This window comes from Pundamilia nyererei, unplaced genomic scaffold (assembly GCF_000239375.1).
Source record: "Pundamilia nyererei isolate P.nyererei 1_Seehausen unplaced genomic scaffold, PunNye1.0 scaffold00059, whole genome shotgun sequence".
NCBI lineage: Eukaryota > Metazoa > Chordata > Actinopteri > Cichliformes > Cichlidae > Pundamilia > Pundamilia nyererei.
Genome location: NW_005187460.1, coordinates 1,666,074 through 1,677,243, shown reverse-complemented (window position 1 = coordinate 1,677,243; position 11,170 = coordinate 1,666,074). Strand labels below are relative to the sequence as shown.

The following is an 11,170-nucleotide window of genomic DNA, read 5'->3' as shown; positions in this document are numbered from 1 at the left end:
GTGTTAAATAACACTCTTCTGTCAGTCGAATAAACCCCAAATTTTAGAGGCTTCTTTTGTGTTTTTCTGTATCTGGATCAGCTGCTGGCATCAGGTGGGACCCTTGGGTCAAACCTTGACTTCTGATTGGCTAAATAAGTAGATCAGCTTATTCAGAAGACAACTAATAGAGGACATCTTTGCCTCGGGAGTCCCCTGGCACAGAGAGCCTGAGACAATTGAGCTGGAAATGGATTGGACTGAATAAGAATATGACAGAGAGATGGGAGAGTGAATGTTCTGGATAAATGATGGATTGATCTGTATTTGGCATATCAGTGAAATATTGAAAAGCACTGTCAACATTTGCTGGAGATTTTTTTTACTGTATCATCTTTGATGTTGCAGTCAAACTGCAAAAGTACAGATGATCAACAGACTGTAGCAAAACTTAAACTGAAAGCATCTGATCTTAACCCACTTGGTGGGTAGTGTTTAGTGTACAGGTGTCAGCTCTATCAGGTACATCGTCTACTTATATTTGAATGGCCTCAGCTCACTAAAGGCGACAAGGGAGGGAGAGGAAGAGAGGAGCGAGGTAGAAACTAGGGCACTGTTATCTGGCCCCTTTTTACCAACCACCAGGCAGAAAGCAGAGAATGAGAAAGAAAGAGCCTTGGAGAGAAGGAGAGGACACCAGCAGTGAAGTGAAGCTTTAGTCTGGATGTGGGAACCTCCAGAGTCAACATCTGACACCAAGGACCTGAAGAAAAACAGCACAAAGACAACCTTGACTGACTCGCACACTCGCAGGGACGTGCAAACCTGCGTCATTGGCTCGGAAAAGACCACAAACATGTTCGAGGAGCAGGCGACCAAGGTCAAAATCACATCCGTGGTGATCGTCGTCGGCATGTCAGCAATGCTGGCGGCGGTGGTGACTGACCACTGGGCTGTGCTCAGCCCCCGGGTGGAGAAGCTCAACGCCACCTGCGAGGCGGCCCACTTTGGCCTCTGGAGGCTCTGCAAGAAGAGCATCTTCATCGTGGAAGAGGACCCTCAGGGCAAAGGCTGCGGGCCAATCAGCTTACCTGGAGGTAAGTTGAGGTCAAGGTGATCTTCATGTCTTATTTATCTTTAATTTAATCTGATTTGTGGATTTGTTGTGTGGTAGCTGATGGAAAGCTTTCCTGGCTTGAGTTTTCAGGAGTTATAGTGAGAAGATGAAAACTTTGTGACATGTGGATTGGAATTGGTGAATAATAATTAGAGCTTTATAAAACCATATAATTGAATAGATAAAATACCAAGAAAAAAATTCATTCCTCCTAAAACTATTTTTAGGAGGAACTGGAAACAAACCCATTCTCTAAACGTGTGAGGCTCAAGTGTCAGTGTGAGCCTGCAGCAGTGCTGGTCAGCTTTTTTTTTCCCATCTGTGCAGCTGTCCCTTTCTCTATTTTCTCCTTTCACACGCATACAATGCCACATGCCAGCACATATGTTGGCACGTGCTGGCATGTGTGCATGCATTCACACAAACTCACACACACACACACACACACACGGACATGTGCTTGGACTGAATGTTTAACAGCTCTATGACCAGCTTCCCAGCGAACCATTATTATCTTCCTCAGAGGAAGTCACTGAACAGACTGCCCATTAAGCACATTCCAACGGCTGAAGTCAAGTTCGCAACGGAAGTGCGAATGGAGTTTTTATTTTATTTTTTTGCCGTACTTCACAGTTAACACGACTTTGTTGATTTTGTTCCGTTCGGGCTCTTCAACCTTCAGAGTACAAAGAGAAATAAAAGTCAGTTTACCTCACAGCCTTTACCTCTAATTTCCCTGCTGTTTCTCAGAAAACAGCATAGTCTTACATCATTTGTCAAAATACAGTCTGACTCTTTCTATATTAAAATGAAAGCTCGGATGCTTTTTAACTGATACCTCTTTTGTCTTGTCTGACTCATAGTGTCAAAACAGATTTGCAACTGGCTTTGATCAAAATAGACATATAACTGTCTAGAGAGCCATTTTTAAGGATTTTTTTCTGATGCCGCTGATAAACAGCGTTTTGAAGGATGCTTAAATTTACTCAGCTGTGGAAAGAACTCCATTAATTGCAAGCTGTTAAAAAAAAGAAAGCAAAAGTACAAGAGAGCCAAAGATGGTGCAAAATCTGTCAAAAAGTCAGGTAATTTTCAGTCATTTTAGAAGTCCTTTTGGATACTTGCGTAACATTTCATACTGTAACTCTGAAAATAAGTCAAAAACACAAGTCAAGCTTTTATTTAAGACTCTTTTTCCACCAAAAAAAATAAGTCTTTAATTAGAAACTCTCTCTGAACAGAGCCAGCCCTGGGGGTAAAGAGTGTCTCTCCCTGGCCTCTGGCTGTGTGTGCGTGCCTTGCAGCTTAACTGAAAGATTTCGCTCTGACTCTGTCATTGACTTTGCCTCCGGCTTCAGCACCTCAGGATCAGCGCAGGCCTTAATGAAGTGTGGCTTCCCGCTCCAGCTCATGAGTTAGAGTACACCTGGGAGACTCAGGAGGAATGAAGAAGACTTGGGGGGAAAGAAACAGACGATTGCTTGGGCGTGTAAAGGCAGGAATGCCCATGTGGAGAGAGCGAGACTGGGTGCTCTTTTAGAGAGTCTGAAGATGGAGGAGAGAGAGGAAAGATAATGCTGCACCTTATTTTACTGCATGTATATCATGCAAATTGAGGTGGAGGCAAAAGGCAGGTGGAAAAGAAGTGTGACAGCTACCTGTCATAAAAATCTGAACACCTTGCAAAAATAGTCACAGATACATTTTTGTTTATTAAGACCTTTGCTGGGGATTTGTTTTCCTCGTGGACAAGTCAGTCACCTGTGGAATGCATGAAGGGCAGCATGTAGTATGACAAATGATCCAGTCACAACCATCACAGCCTGACAGAAGCACTAAAACAGTGTCGGAATATTTGTGCGAAATCTCAAGTGCTTCTCTGGCACCACACCAAGAGTTCAGCTTAGCCTTAAGTTTGTTTCCATTTCTCCGGGTCTGCAGTGAGAAACAAAAAAAATATACCAGCTGTTTTGTCAGACACCCCTTGGCTACATTCCCACAACCACCATGATGCTTTCACATCTGGGTAATGAGAGAAAATGAGTCACTCTTATATCAACTGAAAAGATTAAGAGATTTTGGTGTGTGGTTGCCCTAGCATTTTACTCCCACGGCAGGCTGAATAGTTTTGGTTACACAAGCCCATCTCTTCTCATTTGTGACCCTGTTGCTCTCTGTAGGCATGGCGGTGCTTCTCTAGTTCTAGCTTCCTTTTATGCACTGTAATCCAAAGATGTCGCAGGGCAAGACGCTGATTGGTCAGCCTATTTTGTGCTTTGTGTCACTGAACATCCTTACCAGGCTGACTGACCCGCTCCAGTGCCCAGGAAAAGGTGTCAAAACGCATCCTCTGAGATGCGTTTCTCCACTTCCATCCACCAGATCAGTCTGCCAGGTCTGTGCAGTTTGACATGAGGCGAGAGAGGACTGCGGAAGAAACAGCCGTTCTCTGCCTTCAGAGGTCTTCTTGTTTCTTGATGGAGTGCTATGAGGCTGAGCGGTGAGGGTTTAGGTAGAGCGCACATTGTATGTGCCTAAAATACTCGAGTGTCTTTTTTTTTTTTTTACATAAGGGGGCTTTTGTTTGAATTTAAAAAGCCAGGCAACAAAACCGTGCAACTAGGTCTGCCTTGAAAAGTAAATTTGACTATTCTAATTGATTGCAGACAACAGCTAAAATCCAATTAGTGTGGCTGGCCATGCAGTTCTAATTCATTACTTTGATAGTTTAGGATTTATTAGTCCAGGCGACAAATATGACACCAAAATATGTGGAATATGTACAAGCATGCCAGATTCTGAAGGCAAGCAAAAGCAAGCAGAGGGGCTGACTGGCTAACACCTGTGTTACCTTATCTGCTTCTAAATTTAATGTGTCAAGCATAAAAAGAAGAAAAAAAACGGGTTGCTCATGAGTGCACTATAACAGATTACATCCTTGATGAAGAGTATACCCAAGCAAGCAGCAGTTATTGGACTTAATAACACAGATTTGCATTTTCCCCAAACAGAGGGGGAGTCAGTCGTCATGAGGAGCGTACACAAACCCCTTTTTTCATATAGACACAATTACACAGCTTTTGCGAAAGGGGTTGCGTAACAGCGGCAGCAAAGCAGTGAACCCAAATGACTTTTGAAATTAGCTTCCCACAAATGACGCATGACAGCTTGAGTGCTGTAAAAACCAAACAAACCCTTTATGGATCGCATCATGCAGCTCGGCTGGGAAATCAAGAGCGCAAATGGTGCTTTTGTGCGCACGTATGTGTTCCTTCACATATGTGCTCAGAGAAGCGAGGGAGAAGAGTTCATTATCAATGATGTTTTAGTGCTTCCAAGAGGTCAACCATCATGGTGTTTTTTTGGAGCTCCAAAAAACACCTTCAAGTATAAAAGCTTGCCTCTGACACAGTGTCTTTCAAATGCCCTCGATTCATAGACACAGTAGCACCAACATCCCCTTGAGCCACCCTTTTCTCTTTCTTTCCAACCACGCTCTGAGCGCAGAGCCCAAAACTGCGGAGGTGTGTCGCTGGAATTTGGTATTCAGAAAACAACTCACAGCTTCAAAATTTCAGATGAATCATTCCACGATATGTAAATTAGAAATATATAAAAAGAAATTACAGAGCTCAGGGCTGGTGTCGCTTGCAGGATGAGCAGAGGACTAAGAAACTTTACTGTTTTAAATTTCATAATAAAGGTCAGGACACACACAGGAGACATGAGGGTAGTGAGGACTCTCCTGTGCTGTTTTGTCCCAGATACTGGTGCTCAGGTAGAATAGCCATTCAAATACCACCATGATACATCCCATTCACATTGACCCAGAACTACCCGGTCGCTCTGTTTAGCTAGAAAACCAGAACAGTTTCCTAATTACCTAATATTATGTTTTCTTTGACAATCCTGCAGCAAATTCTGTACAATCTTCTAGGTTATTATGTTTAAAAACATCGAAGCAATTCTGTTTAACCGTAGTGCAAAAACCACAGGAATGCTTAACTGGGGGAAGACTGAAAGGAAGAGCTAAGGTGGAAGAAAGAAACGGGCATAGTGACAGGTAGAGCGAGGAGGATGAAGAGTAAGGAATGGGTAAATTGGAAGCTGAACATCAAAGATAGAAGGTGGCAGCAGCAGAGTTTAATGGAAAGAGGTGAAACTAAAATGACAGGCGATAGCTTGTCCTAATCACTCTCCCCTGGAACTAAATCTCCACATTACCCTGACTGCAAGGTCGATGATACGCACCCAGATGTTCTCTTCTTCTGTGAATGCTCACTGTTTAGATTAACCATCGTGCTTGATTTGTTTTTGTTTTTTTTAACTATTTGTGGACAGCGCGCTTTTGCTAAAATTCAAAATGTTAATGTTTGTGCTGGATTGCAATCATACTAACAACAGGGTAACCGTAACTTGGCAACAGAAGTTACAATTTTTTGGCACGCACAAAAGCAGCAGTGCGGTTAAATTGTTTTGATGAATCACGTATGCATATCTCCACGATGCCGGCGGCTTTTGACACCTCGGATAGAAAATGTGTTGAGCTGCCCGCCCTGTCTTCTGTCTGTTTTAAGCAATGAGGAAAAGAGAGATTTATTCTCTGGACTTTTCATCTTCTAACACTTTGAGTTTTTCTAGTTATGTGGTATGATCTTCTTTTTTTTTCGTTCAATGAATCAGCAAATCACATAATGTAACAAAAATGATTATGTGGAGACTGGCATGCTACTTTTGCAACAACAACAAAAAATCTGAGGCTCTGATTTAACTTTAAGCTACAAACAAGTTCTGTTAAAGCTTTTACAATATTAAAAATGCAGTTGAAAGATCATAATGTGAAATATCTGTTAGGTACTAGGTATACAAGTCATAATGATGACTTAGTTTGTTAACCATCAACCTGTATTTTCCAGATTTATTGCACATACATCTGTGTATTATTTTTAAAATACATAAATCCCACTTATAGTTGTGTGCTACAGTGTGTTTCATAAACTTTCACTCCCCAAGGGTTACTGGAATTAGATTAAATTTTAATTGAAAGTGTCGTAACATTGTGCGTAGCTACAGCTCCATGCTGCAACATTAACAATGAGGCTCTATTATTTCCATGCTTTCCACAGAGGTCATCAGCTTGTTAGAATGGAGACTGAGCACTGTTAAATCCTGCCCACACTGGAGGGAAAAACAATACATTGCTCTTTAATGACTTTGTATTGTCACCATTTGTGTTCCATCTAGATTGTTAAGCTATTTCTCCAAGCTGTCTTGCTCATGTAAAAGCAGCATCGTGACTATATACTTTACAGTCTATAGGGTTTGCAGAATCTGGCCCAAAGCAGAGAAAGTATCCAGCGTTCTCAAGTCTATTTATTATGTTGAAATGGAGTGGCTGTGTTATTATGACCATTTCACAATAAACAAAATATCAGTTTGATGCATTAGATGAATGTAGACAGCTAGGTGTGATCAAGCATCTACTGAACTTTGCTTTTGAACCGGGTTCAACCTGACTCGCTGTGTTTGTATGATGAGATGTTTTAGATCTCTAATCAACACTTAATTATTGGAAGTATCTGTCTGAATTCAAGTCTGCAACAGCCTGAAAACACAACACAGGCTATAAAAATGTCTGCGAATGTCTGGCGCTTAGGGGGCAGCAGTTGGACGATATTCAACTTTGGTTTTTTGACGAGCAGCTAGTGACAGCTAATAGAAGAAAACAGACTGAAATCAAAGACTTACTTAAAAGTGCAGCAAATTTCAGGGGATAAATCACTGTTATCCACATAAACTGCAAACAGACGGGGAAGCTTCAGAGGATTAGCAACAATCATTTTTTATGACTTTCAACATTGAAACTCTCAATCAGGATAAAACAATTAAAGAGCGGTTTTGTCTTTTGGAGCTTCTTTGCGTAATTCTAAGGGTCTTTTATTTGTCTTATCTTTGTGTGGAAGGCAGATAATGGTCTTCAGAGAGACAGGAGAAAATCTCACAGCCACACAAACACATATTAAGTCAGATTAGATTAGCCTCAGAGATAAAAACGCTTAATGAGAGATGACCGATAAAAAGAATTTATTGTGTATTATATAATATATTGTTTTAATAATATCTGTATAATGTCTGTGCTGCACTTTGACCTCGGCCCCACCTCCAGCCTCACACACACACCCATGCACATGCTCACACATACGAGCACAGTCCCCTTGATATGCTTTTACATGTGCAAATAGCATTCAGGCTAGCCAAGACCTGCAGCAGCCTGTTGCTAGGTTACCTCTTTAGTGATTCTTTCTCATCCCGAGTAACAAACAGCCCCACTGTTGCCTGGTACACACACGTAGCACATGCACACACACACGCAGACATATAGGCAGACACCGGCACACAAACATTGTCCATCTCTGTGTAGACAGAGAAAGCACCTGTCTGCTTTATGGGTTTAATCTCAGCGAGAAGGGAACGAAGGGACACTCGCTTGGCCTTTAAGGTCCACTCCACCTCTCGCTCTCAGCCAAGCTGCCTTCAGAGGCAACAAATAGATAAATGTGTGGGAAATGACTGCACCCAAGAATCATTTTTCTACAGCTATGAGGTTATTTTGAAGATTGTGGTCAAAGGAGCAGAGTTTGGGCAAGCAAAGTGCAGAGATGCATCATTCCCTTGTAGAAATCGGTGTGAACTCATTTCAGAGGAATACAGCCAACAGGGGAGACAGTGAAGGATTTAAGTATAAACTTTATTCTAAAATGATGGCACGCCACAGAACACTGCTATGACTTGGAGGGGGTGTTGGGATACTGGGATCATAAAGCCAAAGAGGAACTTCAGCCATTATCATTGTTGATTTTTTAAGTGTTGTGAGTATTAAGGACGCCACAGAACCGTGCAGCAGAGAATATTTGACGCCGACCTTTTTGTAGTGGTCATCATCAAACGACATGGAGGGCCGTTTCTTATTTATACATTAAGTTTGTTTGTTTGTTTGTTTTTGAATTGTTTTCGTATGTCCTTAATCGAGCACTTAGCATTAATTTGCAGAATGCTAGCATTTTACAGTCTAAATTAAAATGCGGCAACGTCTAATCAGAACTCTAAATTTATTTAATGAAAGCGGAGAGGCGAGCCAGGGCTTTACTTGAAGAATGCAACGCTCCCTAATGCTGATATTATATTAATTTTCATTGTTCAGTTCTTTAATTTCCTTTTGAAACCTTGTGCAAACTTGAAAGAAGCAAACTTGGGACAACTTTCTTTTTATTTAATTTACATAAATTCACCAGCCACCTTATAATGTATGCCTAGCTGGTACTAGGTTGGACCTCGTTTTGACTTCATTGCTTCCTTAATTCTTCATGCCACAGATTCAATAAGGTCCTGGAAACATTCCTCAGAGATTTTGTCCGTATTGACATTATTGCATCACACAGTTGTTGCAGATTTGTCTGCAGCACATCCATGATCCAAATCTCCTGTTCTACCACATCCCAAAGATGCACAATTGGACTGAAATCTGGTGACTGTGGAGTCATTGTCATGTTCAGGAAATCAGTTTGAGATGATCTGAGTGATTCAATATCCTCCTGGAAGCAGCCATTAAAAGGTGGGTACACTGTGGTCATAAATGGGTGGACACCCATATGGAAAAGAAAAAGAAAAATCTTGACTTGCATCAGATGTGGCCTACTTCATATAGTGAATCATATAAGGCTTATATGATTTATTCATGAAAGGGGCCACTTTCTCATTACTTTCATATATTGTTTTAGTAAGTATCCAAAACATACAAGTTTCATTTATATAATTTTTCCAAGGGATCTTATATCTGTTTTCACTCTTGTATGCTTTTCATACAAGTTTCACACAAGACAGATACAAACTTTATAAGATTTATATATCGTTAGCTTCATAGCATAAGTGCCTAAGTCATTTTTTGGTCACATTGAGATTTTTGCCTAACTTTACTCCCCTACCACTGCTGCATCATCCTGTCCGTCTGCCTATGTCATCACAAAAAAATGACTTAGGCACTTATGCTATGAAGCTAACGATATATATCTTTTCCATATGGGCATGGTCAGCAAGAATACTCAGGTGGGCTGTGGTGTTTAAATACTGCTAAGTTGGTACTAAGGGACCGAAGGTGCGCCAAGAAATTAATCAGAAACTGAATTCTTTATTAATCCGGAAGGAAATTATGTGGTCACAGCTGCTCCAAGACAGTAAGAACACAAGTTAAAGTATCAGCTCTTACTTTCTTTCTCTTTCCCCCACTTCACTACACCACCAGCAGCAGTTTGAAACTTTGAACTAAGGCAGGAAGGCTCCATGCTTTCATGGTGTTTATGTCAGATTCTGACTTGACCATTTGAATTTCGGGGGAGAAACCGAGACTCATCGGACCAGACAAAGTTTTTCCAATCTTCTATTCTCCAGTTTTGATGAGCCCATATAAATTGTCTACTGTAGTCTATTTGCGTCATGGCTCAATGTGTTGTGTGGTCAGAGTGCTCTTCTGCATACCTTGTTTGTAACAAGTTTCTTTGACCTCTGGCATCAATGAGACATTTTCACCCAGGGTACTGGATATATTCTCTTTTTTGGACATTCTCTGCAAATCATAGAAATGGTTGTGTGAGAAAATGCCAGTAGACCAGCCCATCTGTTCCTTCGATTTCCTTTTTATTCCTATTCAGTTTGAGCTTTAGTATGTTTTCTTGACTATACAGTATGTACATGCCTAAAAGCCTAACAGCAATATATATCAGATTTTCAACTCACCCTGTGGGCGATCTTAATCCTTCAAACACGGGTCCTTTACCAGAGGCATGAGAGTTTAAGGGTCCTGCACAGCATCTTTGCTGTTCCTAGGACTGTGCTCTACTGGACAGAGATCTCAGATGTCATTTGTGGGATCTGATGGAACCACTCACCCTTGGCACTTCTCAGACTTTACATCTTCCTTTTTTCTGATGTTGCTATGATTCGTTATAGCTACATCTGTCACTATGACCTTCTTCCTCTGCTTGTATCTGGATCCATCTGCATCTAGAAGTCCCACAGGATCTTCATTCTCAGCCTCCCTCGTGGGCTGCCACTTTACATATAGCCACACACAGAGTTTAGATGTTTAGATGTTCACTGTCACAACAGTATTACAAAAAAAACATTTGTTCATGCAAATCTACAAAATTTCCAGATGATAAAACTAACAAGACTGTTTTTGCAGTACTGTGTGCTCACAATAGTCTTATGCACCATTTAATGTAGTGTATCAGTCATAACTGTAAAATGTCAGTCAGTAATGTTACCTTGCTACCAGATCTACGTAGGTGGAAGCTGTTCAGCTTTGTCAGTGTGATCAATCGGCAGCTCTGGTGTGGACTGGAGTCGTTAGAGCATCCCACAGACTGTACTGTGAAAATTGCCATCCTTCACAGTAAAGGGACATAAAGATTTAAGTCCAGAATATTGCTCGTTAGAAGTAATAAATCAAGAACATTGTATATGAACACAAAACACAGATTTATATTAACAATAATTAACTTCCAAAAAAGTTACAAGTTACGGTATAGTATGATTATCAGGTGTTTCATGCGTGTGAAATTAGTTCTAGATACACAAGGCATGAGTTTCATAAAGTCTATTGATAGAATAATAGCTGATAAATAAGGTAGTTTAAAGCACAGCATGGACAAAAACTAGGTTTAGGTTAGTAGAAATGCAACAAACCACAATCCCTGTTTAGTTTGTCATAGCTTTGTATATGTATGTGTGCGTGTGCGTGTGTGGGGACCAAAATCTGACATTTACTATACTGGTGGGGAGTTTCTGCACCGTGGCAACCAAAATCCAGGTCCCCTTGGGGTTGAAAGCAATTTTCACACTCAAAATGTGGTTTTAGTGTCAGGGTTACAATTAGGTTATGGTTATGGTTAGGTTTAGGGTAAGGGTCAGGGTTAGGCATTCACTTTGGATGGTTAGGGTTAGGGGCTAGGGAAAGCATTATGTCAATGGGATGTCCCCACGAGGATAGCAAACCAGACGTGTGTGTGTGTGTGTGTG

General features: G+C 41.1%; 1 protein-coding gene across 1 annotated transcript in view; it reads left to right on the top strand.

The window, feature by feature from the left end:
* Positions 1-653: 653 nt before the first annotated feature.
* The window catches only part of cacng1b (calcium channel, voltage-dependent, gamma subunit 1b), a 13,758-nt gene continuing 3,241 nt past the window's right edge, over positions 654-11,170 (top strand). The window contains exon 1 of the mRNA XM_005734587.1: positions 654-1,076. Coding sequence (XP_005734644.1) covers positions 704-1,076 — 373 coding nt within the window. The 5' untranslated portion in view covers positions 654-703. The remainder of the gene's footprint in view (positions 1,077-11,170) is intronic.